Genomic DNA, 18467 nt, shown 5'->3' with positions numbered 1-18467 from the left:
ATGTTTTTGTGGGTTTTTTTGGGGGGACTTCAAACTTAATAAAAGGTTGTTGTTGTTGTTTTCGTTTATTGATTCAAATCACTGTTAATTAATCAGAACTATATGGCGGTATGAAACCCAAGTGAACCCTACAATAACTTAGTGTCATAATAATAATGGTTTTATCCAGTATGGCGATCATCGTCTACCCTCCTCTAGATGGAGCTGTCCTCGGCGTTCTCCGTCCCTCTCGCTCGCTGACAGCCGCGTGCCTGTCTTGTTTCACTCAGTGCTTCAGCAGCAGCGGCAGAGGCCATGGCTCTCCTCAAAACGTCCAAGTTCATATCCTCTGTTGGGAGTTTGACGCCGTCTTTGGCTTCTCTGCCCATTCGAGCCAGGTAAGGGATCTTCGGAAATCCGTCTTAAGTATTCTGTGACCATTATTTTACATTTTAATTACTGTAAATTGAGGTTCAGTACAATCGGGATGAAAAATGGTTTAAACCCTCTTTAGTCTGTCAGAATGACATTAATGCACTAAATTAAGTCTTAAATCTCACGCCATGAGATCTGTGCTCACGGTCACGCGCGCGCACTCAGTCACATCCGTTCACATGGAGCTCGTGCTGTGAAATTATACACTGCATGTGGATGTTCCCAGATATCTGGTACAGGCTGCCTTTACTGTCTTTATCATCTTCAAGCCAATTTCTAGCAGCAAATGGATGATAGAGTTAAATGTAGAGCGTATCTCTTCCGTGATTACTAAACGAATCGTTCAGCATCCTTCTGACCTTCATCTTGAATAGGACAAGAAACTCAGCATTGCTTTTCGTATTCAGCATTATCTCTTGGCCTCGTCCGTTACTCTGTACTAACGGAGCAAGGTTAATGCCAAGTATCTTAATAAACGACTCTCGTGTAAACGCTATAGCGTTCTTTTTGACCTCACTAGGAGACCGTACACACAGGTTTCCTGTGCGTTTATTGGCTGAAACGAACAGGTTGGGCTTCCTGATTGGAGCTGCTGCTTCCGGGTTCTTCCGTCAAGAAATCATGGTAGTATGTGTCCTTTTGCACCACGTTTGGAGGGCAAAGCAGAGCTGGTGATGAACAGAAGATCAATAACCTTTATTTATTACATTGCGAAGTTATAACAGCCACTTGTGCCACACTAAACCCCTCATCCCTACGTACTTTGTAGTTAACGCAAAAGTTAACTAAAAAAGTCACAACCAAGGCCGACTTCCATTTTTTTTTCATCACAGATTAAATTGCTCTGCTGCAGCTTTTGTACAGTTCGTGTTTTTAATTTTCTGAGTAAATATGCAAAAAGCTCCTAAGCAATGTCAGTTACTAAGTCAATAGGTTATATTAAAAACACGAACACACAGGTTAAATGGTACTGTGACACACAAGCTATGCTCTAGGAGTTTTTGCAACTTGATTCCGAAGATGACCTTTGACTCCACAGGACTGTGCACAGCCTCAAATGCATACAGTACTGAACATACAACAAGATCATTCAGAGCACACTGATACTTTTATGAATGGCATGAATAGTTTTTGTTGTTGCTAAGCAACAAGGTTATGAAATAATTGTACTTGTTTGTCTGGAGTGTAATTTACACCACACAGACAAACACCAACAAACTAGTCTCTTGTTATTTGTTGGGGCAGTGTGAACATGATAGTTATACTTTTATACAATTCTAAATCGAATAGCAAACTTTAGGAAACTTGTTTGTTGGAATTTTTCTGTGCAGTGTGAAGTATTCAGAAAGTCATTAATGCTTGAAGCGTAGCCATTATGTTTTATTGAAAGGCCTTATCCAGTTCTTGAACACAGGAGTGGAACAAAGCAATTTTTTCATGGTTGGAAAGATTGATAGTAATGATCCCTTTTAATTAAAAGAATTCAATAAAGGATTTCATAAAATAAAGCAAAATAAAAAAGGAAAAAAACTGTAAAGAACAACAATTATTTTGGATTTGAGTTTGCATTGTTACTTGATTTACCATACTTGCTAGCTGGGTGAATATGTGTGGGGGAAAATAATAAATAAATAAGTATATAATATAATATATGTATTGTGTATTTTCAACATTTTAAGCTCAAAAGGCTGAATAGTTGTTTTTGGTAGCATTATTTATGTATTTATTTTTTAATTTTTGTAGCTCATGGTGGGCTGAGGTGCAGATGGGACCCCCCGACCCGATCCTGGGGGTGACAGAGGCCTACAAACGGGACACAAACTCCAAGAAAATGAACCTGGGTGTGGGGGCATACAGGGACGACAATGGCAAGCCATATGTTCTCAGCTGTGTCCGCAAAGTATGTACTTTTTCTGTTTTGGGGGAAATTATATTCACCGCTGAGTTCTGCGAAAGTCTTAGGGGGCTTGTCTGTGACTGACCAATAGTTTTCAAGGGTACAGATGTTTTTCCATTAGGGTTCGTCTGCTCCAATGGCATTGGCAAAATTCAGGGGGTGGTGTGTCTGCGTTAACATGTGCTTTTGTTTTTCTCGGTTTCTGCAAAGTCACCCTGAGTTGAGTGCTTTGAAAGGTTTGACTCAGTTTAAGCAGTGCCCACTAATTCCATTCATGACCCTCAGCTTTAAGTCATTGTAAACATTTTGTGGAAATGTTTTATCCAGTAAAAATGTAGTGATTTTATTTTTTTTAATGAAGCATGTTTTTGTTTAGGCTGAGGCTCTGATTGCTTCCAAGGCACTGGATAAAGAGTACCTGCCTATTGGAGGTCTGGGAGACTTTAATAAGGCTTGTGCTGAGCTCGCTCTGGGCTCAGACAGTGAGGTTCTTCAAAGCAAGAGGGTGAGTGTGTTTCTCTAGCGCCTGTTGGTTCTTTTGTTATCGTGTTAACTTTTTTAAATGAATGTTTATTTAACATAACACTTAATTTTTTTTTTATATATTTAGAGCATTACTGTCCAGACGATCTCTGGTACTGGTTCTTTGAGGATTGGAGCCAACTACCTGGTGTGTATTTCAATCGTTCTGTTCGTTTCTTCAGCAAACAAGCTTCGCAGCTGTTTTTTCATGCCCAGGTGCCTCGTTTATTAAATGTCACGCTGAAACCGTCCTAAATTCGATCATTTCTCCGATATGCATTGGTGTGATTCACAGAATAAAAGTACGAGGAGAAGTCGTGCGTACGCCTCTTTCAAATCTACCAATCGCAAATGATCTTCAACTCGCTCGCAAATAAATGGTTTCAGCTCTCCGCTTTTTAACGACTCCTAATTAACGTCATTAATACATAAAATATCATCATAATTTAGAGCTGCAAGAACAGCTTACATTTTCAAAAACCTGTAATACTCTAAAAAGTGCGTAGTTTCTCCTCGGACCCTGACGTGACGCTGAGCACTTTTTCATGCCAAAGACAGTTTTTATAAATATGAGCTCTGTCGTGAATTTAAGCGTACGCACAAAATCAAATCTGAGCGTATGCATGTTTTATAAATGAGGCCCCAGGACATTTTCTTTGCCTGATCTAGTATTACCTTAGAATATCTCAGAAGAACTAAACACGAATATAGCACTTATGTCATGAGGTAATTGTTTGAATTGTCTTACACCCCTTTTTCTTTATTTTTTTTCCTCTGTTAGTCGCGGTTCCACACGTTGGCAAGGGATGTATACCTGCCGAAGCCATCCTGGGGAAATCACACCCCTATTTTCCGTGATGCTGGTATGCAGCTGAAAGCATATCGTTACTATGATCCTGCTACCTGTGGCTTTGACTTTGCTGGAGCACTCGATGACATCTCGGTGAGCCGACATCACACTGTGCACTTTCCTATTCAGACCTACGAGCTAATAAAAACTTGTGTAGTGTTACAAATTCTATTTTAATTTGTTAAATGTTTTCAACATTGATAATGTTTCTTGTACACCAAATCAGCGTATTAGAATCGTTTTGAAACACTCAACTAGAAATGATTGTCTGTCTGCGATGCATTGAATGTTTGTCATCTTTTCTTTACCTACAGAAAATTCCAGAGCAGAGTGTTATCATGCTGCATGCTTGTGCTCATAACCCCACCGGTGTGGACCCCCGACCAGAGCAGTGGAAGGAGCTCTCGGCTGTCATCAAGGTGCGTGTGACGGGTGTTTCGATCTTGTTTTTACTTCATGCTGCCTTGTTTGTGAAGCTTGTCAAAGTAATGATGTTTCTTTAGAGTTCATTAAATAAGATACTCCAGACTGTTGACCTGATGTTGCTTCACCATCTTGTTCTCCACTCTCTCTCTCTGCAGAAGAGGAAACTCCTTGTGTTCTTCGACATGGCCTACCAGGGCTTTGCTAGTGGAGATATTGATCGCGACGCCTGGGCTGTGAGATACTTCATTGAGCAGGGGCACAATGTCCTTTTGTCTCAGTCCTTTGCCAAGAACATGGGTCTCTATGGTGAGTATATTGTGTGTAGGTCACTGTGTTTACACTGTAAACCATTTTCTTGTTCATTTGCTTTGCTTTTCTACCAATATTCAGCCCAGATTGGACCTTTTATGTTTGTAAATTGCAAAAAAAATCTCACTAATGAAGGAAAAAAACAAAAAACGACCGTTTAAAGCATTTTAAACACAATGTCCAAAAACAAAGACGTCAGTGAACAAAAGGCAATACACACCTTACATGCACTGTTGCTCAGAAGTTTAGGGTTGGCAAGATGAAATTTTTTTGCAATTTAAAATTATTGTTTTTCTTTTATGCTGTATTTTAAAATGTTATATATATATATATATATATATATATATATATATATATATATATATATATATATATATATATATATATATATATATATATATATATATTTTTTTTTTTTTTTGCTTTTGATACATATTTGGATATACTTTGTAAATCATTGTAAATTGTATTTAATCAGTGTAATCCTAAAAAAGCAAAAATCACATTGACCACAAACTCTTTAACTCTTGAATAGTTTGACACACCACCATAGTCATATGTGGTTTGTTGTAGGTGAGCGTGTTGGAGGCTTCACAGTGGTGTGTGCTGATGCTGAGGAGGCAAAGAGGGTGGAGTCTCAGCTGAAGATCCTGATTCGTCCCATTTACTCCAACCCACCCATGAATGGAGCACGCATCGCCTCCACCATCCTCAACACACCGGAGCTGCGTTCAACATGGTGAGACTCCCTTGCATATTCCTACAAAACTTGCTTTTATACATTTTTGTGGTTCTTTATTTTTTTTGACATGCATGTATTTGTGTAGGCTGGAGGAGGTGAAGGGTATGGCTGACCGTATCATTTCAATGAGAGAAATGCTGGTGAATAATCTGAAGAACGAGGGCTCTACTCACAACTGGCAACACGTGATCGACCAAATTGGCATGTTTTGCTTCACTGGACTCAAACCTGAGCAGGTACTATCCTTTGCGCGCTCATAAATGTGAATATTTATGCATATGCATAATTAAATATTGTAAAGTGGAACGAGCTCTAACAGTATGAGATATAATTGTGTTTCAGGTGGAGCGTCTGACAAAGGAGTTTTCTGTTTACATGACTAAAGATGGCCGTATCAGCGTTGCCGGTGTGACCTCTGGAAATGTGGGATACCTTGCACATGCCATTCATCAGGTCACTAAGTAGATCCAATTCATGTTGAGACAGGAGATTGGTCTGCTGGTCCTGTTTCTGTTAGTCCGCCCCACTATTCCTCTTTGGACTCAGATCTCGGCTTCACTTTATTTGGCTGTTTTACTAGGTCAACATGAATCCTGGACATGTTATCAGGGTGTCTAATTGTAACCATCTCGCAGGATATCTTGTAGTTCTGTGACTAAACAAATTTTCCATCTTGTTAAAATTCTGTATGAACTTTATTTATTGTGTGAGTGAAGTAAAATGAACAAGAACAATAAAGGGTATTGTGTCTATTTAATGCTTTGTTATTTTTATTTTTAGGGGACAGAACAAGACACACACTGTAAACTACACTGATACTTTTTACTGTCACTTTTTCCCCATGGTCCAGAAAATAACTGATCATTAGTTGATCATATCAAACATTGCAGATTATTATTATTATTATTATACTTTATTCTCAAATTAGTGTTAACAACATCAGTTTGCGTGACCAGTATAGTGTGTATTATTTAAATTTATTTACAGTCTAATCCCTAATTATCAGTCGGATTTCATATTAAAAAATATCTTAACCCAAAAAGCAAATTATGCTCACTTCAAACTTTTTCTTTAAAACACAAATCTTGTGTAGGGTTATTCCCGGGCTATATGTAATCAGAAGCACATTTAAAACTGGAATATTAGAACGCAATCTTTATGTTTACAGACATGACGTAATGACGCACTGCCATGCTCGAATTTCCCGCGAAAACCTACCGATCCACTCAAATGAGAAAACATTACAATCTAACCGCTGTGAATTAAGCTAAAGAAAGGCGATAGTTTCGAACTTTCTTAAATATTATTTTTGAAATTTTTTTAACAAAAAAAGTTACTGCAACTTTAATAAAAAACTATTCAAAATTCAAAAGATTTTCACAAAGAAGTGGAGCCTGTTACCAGAGGTGTTACATTAGACATTAAATATCTATTAATCCGTTAATACCGTAGAATGGACTACATTACCCAAAACCCGGAAGTCATAAACGCTCGGTACGAACCCGCATGAACTCTGATGTCAGACACTGATTGGCCGATCAGTGTCTGACATCAAACTACCGCGAGAGTGTGCGCTCGCCATCGCTCTCGCGGTACTTTGATGTCACTCACCGATCAAGTCGAACACACCTATAGTGTTGCTGCTGCTGTGTAAGCAAAACACAACTAACAGATCCCAGCTGAGACGGCGGACACATCTTTATTTCTGGTTCGTCGCCGGAAAATATTACACCGGTTCACCTCAGTACAAGATCAGCAAAGAACATACACATGAGGTGAGACCTCTGCTTCATCACATCTCGTTCGTACCGGAGAGTTTATTAGCGAAACAAATGCAGTGTTGCTATGGGAGTCATGTGATTATTTTGGCTTCGTCAGGGCAATTTTTGCTTACCTTCCTAAAGCAGTGAATATAGAGCACGTGAGCTATGAATGAAATAAGTGTTGCCTAGTAAGTCAGTGTCTGATCGATGCTGTCAGTTGCCTAGACTTGGCCTGATGAATCCTTGTTAATCTTTGTTAGGATAATCCCATTACATTGTGGTAATGTCACTGCTGTGATGTTGACATAAACTTTTACCACTATCTCCTGTGCGTCCTAGGACATTTAGGATAGAGATTTCTAGAAATCGAGCTGCTCTAAAGATACGGTTCAGACAGTGCTGCGTTTTTTCTCCTGTGGACAGCATATTTCATTTCCTCATCAGTTGTCTGAAATGTCTGCTTGGTGATCAGCTGAGAAATACAATGTGTCCCGTGACTCCCAGGCATGTCCTAAAGTGCAAGCCACGCTGGTTGTCTTTTTATAATGCTGATCAACCATTTTAGTCCATTTGTGAAAACGTCTTTCAGACCCGTCAGTAGCCAAATGTATCATGGTTTCCATAAGATACGCAGCATAACTATTTTCAGCAGTAATAATGTTTTGAATTTGAACATAACTGAGGACCAAATAAGCATATTAAAATGACTTCTGAAGGACCACGTGACACTGAAGTCTATATATCAAAGTAAAGCAGTTATTTTAAATTTAAATATTTTAATACAGTCATGTCCTATTTAACTGTATGATGCTGATAACCCCTGTCTGTGAAATCCCTTCCCTCTTTTTTTTTTAAAGGTGACATGGACCGTGTGGATGTGTGTTAGCCCAGGTGTGTGTTTGCACCTCAACGGTGGCAGCTCTTGACTGACAGACCGAGTGTGTTTGCCTCTGCTTTTGCCCTATGGTGTCCTTGTAAGTCTACCTGAGAGTGGTGAGAAAAGCAAGCGTCATGTCGAGGGCGGACAGGGCGATTAACAGTGAGGCGGGTGACTGGGGCTACAGCGAGGACGCTGGAGAAAGAGCATGGCTCCTGCAGAGCCCCAGTGTGGACTCCATCCAACCTCCTAATCAATCAGACGACAGACGGGGAGGGACTTCGTTACTCGGGGCTGTGTTTATCGTGGTGAATGCTGCCCTGGGAGCTGGTCTTCTCAATTTTCCTGCTGCTTTCAACATGGCCGGAGGCGTCACAGCTGGAGTGACCCTTCAAATGGTGAGACAGACTACTGTAAACAAAACCAGACAGTATTCATTGAAGCAGAGGTGTCTGTTCTTTAAAGTTATATTCCAAATGATCCTTATTCAGCTTAATCTTTCACAGTGTATGATGGTCTTTATCATCACTGGGCTGGTGATCTTGGCTTATTGTTCTCAGGTGAGCAATTATCTGTTTCAGACACATAAAAGGAGTACGCACTACTGTTCAAAGCTTTAAAAAAAGACAATTTACTGCAGCTAGGCAACTTTTTTTTTTTCTAAATAAATATTAAAATGTTTTCTGGAGGATCATGTGAACTGAATGATGATAAGAATATTTCACAAAATTACAGGTTTTCTTGTATTTTTAATTAAATGTATGCAGCTTTAGTAAGCTTGGCATTCAAGAACATACAAAAAAATTATACTCGCCCCAAAACTTTGAACGTTAGTGTATTTCTTTTAAAGAGGCATAATGCATTAAATCACTATTTACACAAATCCTGATATTAATCATCATATAATCATCATACTTTTTAAAGTAATGACAGCTCTTGATCTTGCTGAATATTATCTTTGACAATAGCTACCTTTGAATTACAAAGGCTGAAATCCACGGCTTTTCCCTTAGGTGAGCAACGAAACGACATATCAGGAGGTGATTCGTGCCGTGTGTGGGAAAGTTCTTGGTGTGGTATGTGAGCTGGCCATCGCCGTTTACACATTTGGCACCTGCATAGCCTTCCTAATTATTATTGGCGATCAGTTAGACAAGCGTAAGTATGCTCGCGTATATATCTAGGCATGTCAAAATAGTCTAAAGAAAGCAGTTTGATTTCCTGTCTTTCTGCCTACAGTGATTGGTGCAATAAACCATGAGTCCGAGAAAATGATTAGCTCGCAGTGGTACACAGATCGCAAGTTCACCATCACTTTGACCTCACTGCTGATCATACTTCCTCTGTCTATACCCAAAGAGATTGGCTTTCAGAAGTATGCCAGGTAGAAACGTCTTGTTTTTTATTTCCTTTACTGTTTAACTAAGTTATTGATTTATGCAGTGCTGTGTCCCAGCTGTGATTAGGTCACGTTTTTGCTTAAATTGCGCTTTTGGTCATTCAAGATGTTATTCGGTATTTGCTGGTTAAGTCATTCATGCACGTTTGTGCTGATCGATCCGTAGCACCCTGAGTGTTATCGGCACCTGGTACGTGACAATCATAATCATCGTCAAATACATCTGGCCTGACGAAGACATTTCTCCAGGGATCATCCCAGTCAGGTCAGAAGTACATTTTGAACAGTTATCTGAGTTGCATATCGCCGAAGAGATTGTGATCACTATAAGGTGAGGATGTTTGTTGTCTTTCAGCCCTGCATCCTGGACCGATGTGTTCAATGCCATGCCCACAATCTGCTTTGGGTTCCAGGTGTGTGAACCTTTCTTATTTGAAATTTTGGGGTTAGTGAGATTTTTAGTTTTTGTCATGTTTTTATAACGTCTCTTCTGCTCATGAAGGCTGTATTTGTTTATTTATTTAGCTGTAGGAAAGCCCTATCATGTAAATGGTTTCAGGTTGAACCTCCAACAAAAGACCAGTGGTTGAGAATTGTAAATGAAATATACTGTATGGAGAGCAATAACTTACAATTACTGTTATTCATAATTTGGAAGAATGTATTAAGTATTGGGATAAAGGTATTGTGTACACAAACAATTGAGTAAAAGTGTAATACTGTGCTTCAAGAAGTTATGGAAATTGTCTTGAACTTGTAATAAGCATGACAGCCTTTTGTTCCTTGTTATTAATTAAAAAAAAAGTATAATTTTTAAAATATAATTGATAATTTAATATAGTAATATCATTTATGTAAATTTGTAATCCTTTGATGGCAAAGCTGAATTTTTTTAGAAGCTATTACTGTTTTTTAGTGTCTTTATAATACTTTAGAAATCATTCTGAATCTTTTTGTTTTTGGTCAAGATTCTTTATGAATAGAAATTTCAAAAGAACAGCATGTGAAATGAAAATCTGTTTGTAGTAGCACATTTGTTTCATTTGATGCATCCTTGCTGTATGAACGCATTCATAAAAGCAGCATATTTTTCTCAGCCAACAACTTGTCTCAGTTCACTACTTTTGAAGTCAAGCGTTCCCTTCAATCGCCACCCTTTTTTTCCCAGTGTCATGTCAGCAGCGTTCCTGTGTTCAACAGCATGAAGAAGCCAGAAATCCGTCCTTGGTGGGTAGTTGTTACAATCAGCATGATCATCTGCCTCTTTGTGTATACAGGCACAGGTATGTTAGCTGCAGTATTCCAGTCAGATACGAGGTCATGCTAATATGAACCGGTTTTGTAACATTTAGGCTTGTTTTTTCTTTCTCTGTAGGTGTCTGTGGCTTCCTGTCGTTCGGCTCGAGCGTAAGCCAGGATGTTTTGATGTCATATCCATCTGATGACATCGCGGTGGCCATTGCTCGAGCCTTCATCATCATCTGTGTCGTTACCTCATACCCAATCCTGCACTTCTGTGGAAGGTAACGGCCATTTTGAGGTCTATAGGTGTGTTTCTATGAAAAAGACACGTTTCAAGGCCGATCTAAAGAACACCTGTGTATTTGTTTGTGCTTTAGGGCAGTGCTGGAAGGTTTATGGTTGCGTTTTAAAGGAGAGGAGGTGGAGACCGATGTGGCCAGGGAACGGAGACGGAGAATACTGCAGACACTCGTCTGGTTTTGTCTCACATTAATTCTTGCTCTCTTCATTCCTGATATCGGAAGAGTCATTTCACTGATTGGTGGTTTGGCTGCATGCTTCATCTTCGTTTTTCCAGGTATTACAGTTAAATTTGTTCTTGGACTTTGCTTTTTTCTTAAATGACATCCGTGTTCTTACAAACAGTGACTGCATTTATCCTTCTGATGTTTGTCTTTTAGGTTTGTGCTTGATTCAGGCGAAGCTTTCAGAGCATGATGTCAGGTCAGCCAGGTAAACTCATTTATTTCTTATTTCTTTCACCCAAAAATAGTCATTAACGATTCACCCTTGTGCCATTTTTAAACCCTTTATTTTCAGCAGTGTTCAAAGACAAAACTGATAACCGATTTATTTCTCTATAGTTGGAAGGGAATGGTGGCCTATGGGGTCGTTATGGTCACGATTGGTGCTTTCATCTTTGGCCAGACGACTACAAATGCCATCTTCCAAGATATCATCAATCATCCCAGCAGCCCATAGACGGGTTGTGACCTCATGAATATGGGTCTACGGACCAACAGAGACAACTTAAAAACCAAGGGAATAAAGCCTGTCAAAATCACGTCTACCACTGACCTCTATGTTGTCTTCAGGGGACTGTTTGTAATTTCTCATATTGTAAAGCGCAGCGGTCCCACAGAAGTCTGTACCTCTTGATGTAGTGGATCATCCACCTGCATGCAGCATCAAACTCTCTGCTCTGGCTGTTTGTGAACGGAGGACCCCTGTGAAGGACACTGTACTTCACTATAGCCTGAATGCATATGGACATTGTGTTAGATCCTCCAGTGTTAGATCTTCCAAATATAGCCTATTACTTTTGAAATGTAATTTTGTTTTTTGTCCATTCTCTTTTTTAATTTTTATATATTTTTTTAAGAAACTGATTTTATGAAAGCCTTATATACTTGACATTGCAAATGTGGTCAGTGTTCATAGTGTTTACCCTTAGAATCTTATTGCAAACCTTTTTCTTCATGACTTGCACTGCCAAGCCTGTAATTCCAATGTTTCATAAGGTGTGTGCGTGTGTTTGTGCGTGCGTGTGTGTGTGTGCGTGCCTCCCTCCTTAGATCGGAAATTAGTTATTTAAACTGTATTTCAGAAATACTTAATGAATGGTTTTTATTCTCATTTAATGCATTGTTGTTTTAGCCACATTTTGTGAATGTGTTTTTCATGAAATTTTTTGCTTAGGCCAATGGTGCAATAATTTTCTGATTTAACTAGTTCACTGATACTTGAGTGAGACTAGATGGTTAACTAATAATGTGAGAATTATTTTGTGTTTATATTATTTTAGGGGATAAATTCTGGTACTGAAGTGTGCGAACGAGAGCGTATAGGTCCCATTAAACCATTCTCCTAACAGTTTAATTGTGCAAGTCACAACTGTGGTGTGCTGGCGATCCTCTTTTGTACCACATGCTCCAATTTTCAATAATGTCTACATATGAAAATTCCTCATGGATTTAATCAGTAACACTAGATGCATGTTTGCTTTTCCACAATCGTGTATTATTGAATGTTTTTGCTGTTTCAGTGCAATCACTAAAGGGATGTTCCATGATAAATCAGCAAAGCTGCTTTTGTGCTCTATTGTCATCCTTTTTTCTCCCCTTTTAGCTGCAAAATGCAGTTAAACTCTCATGTGTGCAACTTAAAATGTACAAAAAAATATTTAAATACATAGGAAAAAGTAAATGGCTGGCCACATTATGAAGGATAGGTTTAAAGTACACTAAGTATGTCATTTGGGGCAAGGGCATGATGGGTTTTTCCAAATGTCTTCTGCCGAACGTCTTGAGGATGAATTAGTTTTATGTTTTAATTTATGAAAATAATTCATCCAAATATGAAAGACTTAACTGGCGTAAGTATATAATAATAAATATTGCTCGTCTTGTTCAGCTATTTCATTTTGTATTGAAAAAGGAATGTTAACACTGCATAAAACGACACTTTTTTAGGTTTCACTTTTTGCTAGGTGATCCAGCAAAGTCATTTAAATGAAGCCGCCGAGTTATTAGTTAGGATGAATCTTAATCCGCTCATAATGGTCACCTGAGGGAGAAGCAGAAGAAGAAGACGGTTCTGGGTGAGTGGGCGGAGCCCCGTTTGTCAGCGTCACCTGACGGCTGTAAAAGTCACATGACAGTCGGTGGACGGGAAACGCGAGCCGCGGGGTCTCGGGGCTTTTCGAGCGCTGTGTGCGGGTCCGTGTCCGTCAGGCTGTGTGAGATGTTTCCTCTGCGAGTCTTCTTCTGTCTTCTGTCCGTGTCTGTGCATGTCGCGAGCGGCATGTATGATCCGGACGAGGTGCTGGATCTGCCGGGCATGTCTTTCAAACCCAATTACCGTCAGTGGTCAGGATATCTGAAGGCCAGTTCTGGCAAGTTTTTGCATTATTGGTGAGTTTTATTTGCCTTTTGTCTTAAAGTTATCAGCTGAGCGCATGCAGCATGTTTTGTTCGCGAGGAGGATAACGTTTCTATTTTAGGAGGGTTTCCGCATGCCCAATGAAAAACGTTTAAAGTCGTTTTAAGTGCAACAAGCGACATTTTATCTTATTTTTTGTAGTATTTAAATATTCTTATTTAATTTTTTTTATTGTTATTATTATTTTGGCCATACCATAGTCGTTTATAGGACTTTTGCGCCGTGTGTAATATAATAGTCATATACCATGGCATGGTTTCAGTCTAGAAAATCACTGTATTACATTTCGTGTGTGTGTGTGTGTGTGTGTGTGTGTGTGTGTATATATATATTAATATATGCATGTTACAGGTTTGTAACGTCTCAGAGGGACCCACTTAAAGATCCAGTCGTCCTGTGGCTGAACGGAGGGCCAGGCTGCAGCTCTTTGGATGGGTTTCTATCAGAGAACGGCCCCTTTCATGTACGCTGATACGTGTCTTTTTGTAAAGGAATGACAACTATTTACAGTGCGTTGCTGGTTTAATGTTAAAGAGCTAAGAACATGAGGTTAAACATCGAGAAACATTCAGTCAATGAAGTGCTTTTCTGTACAACTCAAAACTATAAACATTGTGTTTGATCTGTGTGTTCATAGGTCAATGATAATGGAGCCACACTTTATGAGAACATATTCAGCTGGAATAAAATCGCCAATGTTGTTTATCTCGAGTCGCCTGCCGGAGTGGGTTATTCCTACTCGGATGACCAGAAATATCAAACCGATGATGATGAGGTAAGTGTCTACACATTCATGTGCTTTCATAGTCCATCAAGAAAGACTTTTAAAGCATTAATGTGTATTGTTCCTCAGGTGGCAGATAACAACTACTTGGCATTGCAAAGTTTTTTCATCAAGTTTCCAAATTTCACCCAGAATGAGTTTTTCATTTTTGGTGAGAGTTACGGAGGCATCTACGCACCCACGCTCAGTCTGAGAGTTGCCACCGGAGGTCAACTTAAAGTCAACTTTAAGGTAGCTGTACTGTGCTTTTCAAATGACATTTATTAAAATATAGTGTTTAAAATGTAATTTTGTGTTGTATGTTCTGTCCTGCAGGGCTTTGCTGTAGGAAATGGCATTAGTAGCTTTGCACTAAATGACCAATCTCTAATCTACTTTGGAAACTATCATGGGCTGTTTGGAGAACAGTAAGCTCGTGTTTGTTGCAATAACTCCAATAAATATTTTGATTTTAAAAAATGTAAACAGTATTTTCCTTATAGGCTGTGGAAGGATCTGAACGACAACTGCTGTCAAAATGGAGTCTGTAATTTCTATAACAATTCTAAAGAGTCCTGCTCGGATGTGGTAACGTGAATGCATCCACACACACGCTCTCAACTCTTGTACAGCCTTGCCATTGTTTAAGGGGACTAGTCTTCTGTCTCTTGCAGGTGTCGCATGCATTTAACATAGTCTATAACTCTGGCCTGAATACATATGCGCTGTATCTCGACTGTGCTGGAGGTGTCACATCTCAGAGAGCCATGATGCATCTTTTCAAAAACTTCAGGAAGCACTGGGAAGCTAATAAGGTGGGTCTCGTTCAATCTAAGCGCTCGACCTTCCAATCCACTTTGATGAGTTTGACAGAACAAAGAAATGTGCTTTCTTTTGTCTGTTCAGTTAGTAGGAAGTACTCCAAATGTTCAGGGAGTGCCTCCATGCATCAACAGTACTGCTCAGATGAACTGGCTTAACCGAGGAGATGTGAGGAAGGCGCTGCACATTCCCGACGTGCTTCCACCGTGGGACATCTGCAGGTAACCGACACCGGCCCTCACGCGCGGTTTCTCTGAGCGCATGTGTGAAGCTCTTCATGAGTTCTTCTGTTTTACGCAGCGATGACGTGGGAAGACAGTATCATACCATTTACCAAACTGTGAAGGATGTCTATGAGAAACTGCTGGCTTTGGGTCTGAGAGCTTTGGTCTATAATGGAGATACCGATATGGCTTGTAACTTCCTTGGGGACCAGTGGTTTGTTGAGCAGCTTGGACAGAAGGTGAGATCTACTCTGTGTGTGTGTGTGTGTGTGTGTGTGTGTGTATAGCACCTTTTCAGTTTAATGTTGTTGTTTTTTTTTCTTCTTCAAGGTGAGCACACAATACCAACCCTGGATTCATGATAAACAGATTGCTGGATTCTACCAGCAATTTGGCAACATCACTTTCCTCACAGTTAAGGTAAGTTTGTGTGTAGCCTGTCTTGGTCTTTTCCCAGATGTAGTTCTACTTTTCTTAGTTACAGCATCCATAAGACTGTGTTGATGTGCAGCTTAATAGAGATTGTTATTAGGGATGCACTGAATGTTCTGCAACCGGAATTGTTCAGTTATCCGAAAAGACAGAATAAATTATGCCGAACAGTGATGTGATCATATTTGCGAGTGCTAATGCGACAAACATGTCAGCTGTCTAAAAAGATGCTCCAGTCATTAAAAGCGCTGACAGCAAGAGACTGTTTAACACTGCATCTCAAGTGATTGATGAAACGAGGAAGTGTGGCTGTTCCTGGTTATTGTGTGATGACTGAATTCACGAAATGGCCAATGATTAGTAAATAAACTGCAAAGGGTTATGTTTTCTAATAGACGCACAGATTGCCTGTATTCAAACAGTGCTAGGGGTCAAAGTCCACATCTGTACTGAGACATTGTTACTCGTCAGCTGCTCAGTAACATTTTCATGCGTTCTTTAAAAATAAAATAAAAGACAACAATAATAATACCGCTCTATTAATTCATTTATTGCAACATTCACACATAGTGTTCAGATTGAGATCTGTAATATTTTCCAATGTATTCAAAGAATTCTCTTCTGCTCAGCAAGGATGCATTTATTTGTACATTTAAAAAATAAAAATGCATGCCTAATTCAAGTTAGGAAATTGCTTTTCTAACTTATGTTTTGTTTTTTAATGTTTAGTGTAAAATTAAATTTATGTAAATATTTCTGTAAATATTTTTTTCTCTTTAAAAAGCTAGACAACAATAAAAAGCCAGTTTGGGCTTTTTAATTTTATTTAATGGTGAAAACAATTAGCATATGCGAAAAGCAGCGTTTGGCCGTCAGTGCAGTGTTTCATTTTATTTGGCTTGGGTGCATCTCTAATAACCGACTCTGATCAGTTAGACATTTTGGCTAAATGGTGAAAGCTTATATGTATTGAAGCGTGACGTACAACTCTGCTTTTCCAGGGTGCAGGTCACATGGTTCCTCAGTGGGCTCCTGGTCCATCTCTCCAGATGCTAAAGAGTTTCCTGTCCAATAAGCCTTACTGAACTTACTCCAGACAACGTGCCCTGTCTTAAATAGACCACTAAAAAATTAGGTTTGGTTAAGAAAACTGTTGAAATGTGAAAATGAAGATTGCACAATAATTTTCTCAGGGACTGGTGGGTGTAACGTGTGTTTGCATATGTTGATATGCCTTTATTTTATTGTTATTATTTTTTAAATCTTTTTAAATCAATTTTCACTTGAACACAGTGGGTGGTTTTCATAGTATTGGGATAATGCCATTTTGTTATAATCAACATTTTTAGGTTTATATCACTTTTTAAAACCAGTATTAGTTAATATCACATAGTTTTGAAATGATTAAATCATGGGTTTCTATTATTAGTTCTGTAAGAGGTAAGATGCTCATTTGTGAGAAATGAGAATAAATGTATTCATTTTCTTCCTACCCTTGATTCACAATACTGAAAAAATGTTATACTATGAATTATTTTAGTCTATGGTTATAAATTGTTTGCAATCCAACCTATTTGTCAGATCTCCTAATAAGGATTATGTGGATGAGTATGTAGCACTCCCATTTGGTCCAAGATGGTCCTTAAGGTGTGTTTAAAGAACTAGATTTTTACATGGAAGGTTATTTACATGGAATCATTATAAACCAAGAAATAAAAAAAGTTGTTTTGAGTGTAGTTTGTTTATATCTGCAATAATTAAGCTTAATTAAAGCCATAGCAACTGTTTAAATGGCATCTAGAAGAGACATGAAAATGAACTGATTTAAGCCTAATGAAAAAAATCTAATGAGCATGTGGACATAAATGCAGTGTGGTAGAGTATAAATAGAGAGGAAGAGGAAATAAAGATTATAGATATACAGGTGCTGGTCATATAATTAGAATATCATAAAAAAAGTTGCATTCAAAAAGTCAAACTTGTACATTATATTCATTCTCATTCATTGGCCAAGTTTTCTAAAAATCCTTTTTTTTTTTGTTGGTCTTAAGTAATATTCTAATTTTCTGAGTTACTGAATTTGGGATTTTCATTATAATCATCAAAATGAAAAGAAATAATCATTTGAAATGTATCAGTCTGTGCGTGATGAATGAACGTAATATTAATAGTTTCACTTTTTGAATGGAATTAGTGAAATCAACTTTTTTGATGATATTCTAATGATACGATGAGCACCTGCAGAAAGGTAAAGCGGCATATGGAGCTGGTAATAGATCTCAGTTCCTGTCCTGGGGACCCCTGCTCTCTACATTTTGCATGTCTCCCTTCTTTAACACACCCGGATGAGATTATCAGCTCGATAGGAGGGATCTACGAACTGAACAGATGAGCTGAGGATCTCGTTCAGGCAAAATGTGGAATTGAGAGCTACTGTAATAGAGCACAGTTAAGCTTTTATCAGTTTTAAACGTTCAGTAGGTGGCGGTGTGTGTCCCTTTCACGTGGTCCCGTGCCCCACAGGAAGAGGAAGAGGAGTTAGGTCAGGGTTGACCCGAGCTTGCTTAGACACGTGCTGGAGCAGCCACGAAGAGGGGGTCATCCTCAGGTAATGGAAAGGTTCTTGGTTTAATTTAAATTGCGTGTCTTTAGTGATCTCTTGAGTGCGTCAAAACGTGTTATTGTTTAGTTCTGGCGTTGGACTGCACCGTATTTAAGTTTCCGTGTCTGTGTGACTCTGGGAGCTACGCTGCGGTGCAACACTATCTCTCTTTTCCTATTGTTTGGGTTTTATCTTACTCCCGGTTCTGCCCTTGTGAAAAGAGAAACAGAATATCGCCTGTTT

General features: G+C 38.9%; 3 protein-coding genes across 3 annotated transcripts; all 3 read left to right on the top strand.

Moving 5' to 3' along the window:
- The first annotated feature begins 219 nt into the window (after positions 1-219).
- Positions 220-5917, top strand: got2b (glutamic-oxaloacetic transaminase 2b, mitochondrial). The gene is made up of 10 exons (XM_043245773.1): positions 220-377; positions 2158-2314; positions 2688-2816; positions 2922-2981; positions 3615-3776; positions 3998-4102; positions 4265-4415; positions 4992-5157; positions 5246-5396; positions 5503-5917. The coding sequence occupies exons 1-10, from the start codon at positions 295-297 to the stop codon at positions 5623-5625; spliced, it is 1287 nt and encodes a 428-aa protein (XP_043101708.1). The 5' UTR covers positions 220-294; the 3' UTR covers positions 5626-5917.
- Positions 5918-6774: 857 nt separating this feature from the next.
- On the top strand, positions 6775-12529 carry slc38a7 (solute carrier family 38 member 7). The gene is made up of 12 exons (XM_043245787.1): positions 6775-6935; positions 7781-8198; positions 8307-8360; positions 8814-8958; positions 9040-9184; positions 9366-9464; positions 9555-9612; positions 10368-10482; positions 10575-10722; positions 10819-11018; positions 11122-11173; positions 11305-12529. The coding sequence occupies exons 2-12, from the start codon at positions 7935-7937 to the stop codon at positions 11420-11422; spliced, it is 1398 nt and encodes a 465-aa protein (XP_043101722.1). The 5' UTR covers positions 6775-6935; positions 7781-7934; the 3' UTR covers positions 11423-12529.
- A 555-nt stretch (positions 12530-13084) lies between these two features.
- si:ch211-122f10.4 (cathepsin A-like) lies at positions 13085-17358 on the top strand. The gene is made up of 11 exons (XM_043245726.1): positions 13085-13353; positions 13733-13844; positions 14019-14156; positions 14235-14396; positions 14481-14572; positions 14648-14732; positions 14819-14959; positions 15051-15187; positions 15267-15429; positions 15521-15610; positions 16624-17358. Exons 1-11 carry the CDS (start codon positions 13094-13096, stop codon positions 16705-16707), a joined length of 1464 nt encoding a protein of 487 aa, XP_043101661.1. The 5' UTR covers positions 13085-13093; the 3' UTR covers positions 16708-17358.
- The last annotated feature ends 1109 nt before the right edge of the window (positions 17359-18467 follow it).

Source organism: Puntigrus tetrazona, chromosome 7 (assembly GCF_018831695.1).
Source record: "Puntigrus tetrazona isolate hp1 chromosome 7, ASM1883169v1, whole genome shotgun sequence".
NCBI lineage: Eukaryota > Metazoa > Chordata > Actinopteri > Cypriniformes > Cyprinidae > Puntigrus > Puntigrus tetrazona.
Note: the sequence above shows the minus strand (reverse complement) of the source record. Positions and strands in the feature narration are given on the sequence as shown.

What these genes read in the sequence shown, in the direction of transcription:
- got2b (XM_043245773.1), top strand. Translation starts at nt 295, where the DNA reads ATGGCTCTCCTCAAAACGTCCAAGTTCATATCCTCTGTTGGGAGTTTG. An exon ending in TTCTCAGCTGTGTCCGCAAA is followed by an intron (nt 2,315 to 2,687) that starts GTATGTACTTTT and finishes GTTTTTGTTTAG; the next exon opens with GCTGAGGCTCTGATTGCTTC. An exon ending in CCGGAGCTGCGTTCAACATG is followed by an intron (nt 5,158 to 5,245) that starts GTGAGACTCCCT and finishes GTATTTGTGTAG; the next exon opens with GCTGGAGGAGGTGAAGGGTA.
- slc38a7 (XM_043245787.1), top strand. Translation starts at nt 7,935, where the DNA reads ATGTCGAGGGCGGACAGGGCGATTAACAGTGAGGCGGGTGACTGGGGC. An exon ending in CCAGGGATCATCCCAGTCAG is followed by an intron (nt 9,465 to 9,554) that starts GTCAGAAGTACA and finishes GTTGTCTTTCAG; the next exon opens with CCCTGCATCCTGGACCGATG. An exon ending in CATGATGTCAGGTCAGCCAG is followed by an intron (nt 11,174 to 11,304) that starts GTAAACTCATTT and finishes ATTTCTCTATAG; the next exon opens with TTGGAAGGGAATGGTGGCCT.
- si:ch211-122f10.4 (XM_043245726.1), top strand. Translation starts at nt 13,094, where the DNA reads ATGACAGTCGGTGGACGGGAAACGCGAGCCGCGGGGTCTCGGGGCTTT. An exon ending in AGCACTGGGAAGCTAATAAG is followed by an intron (nt 14,960 to 15,050) that starts GTGGGTCTCGTT and finishes TTGTCTGTTCAG; the next exon opens with TTAGTAGGAAGTACTCCAAA. An exon ending in TTGAGCAGCTTGGACAGAAG is followed by an intron (nt 15,430 to 15,520) that starts GTGAGATCTACT and finishes TTCTTCTTCAAG; the next exon opens with GTGAGCACACAATACCAACC.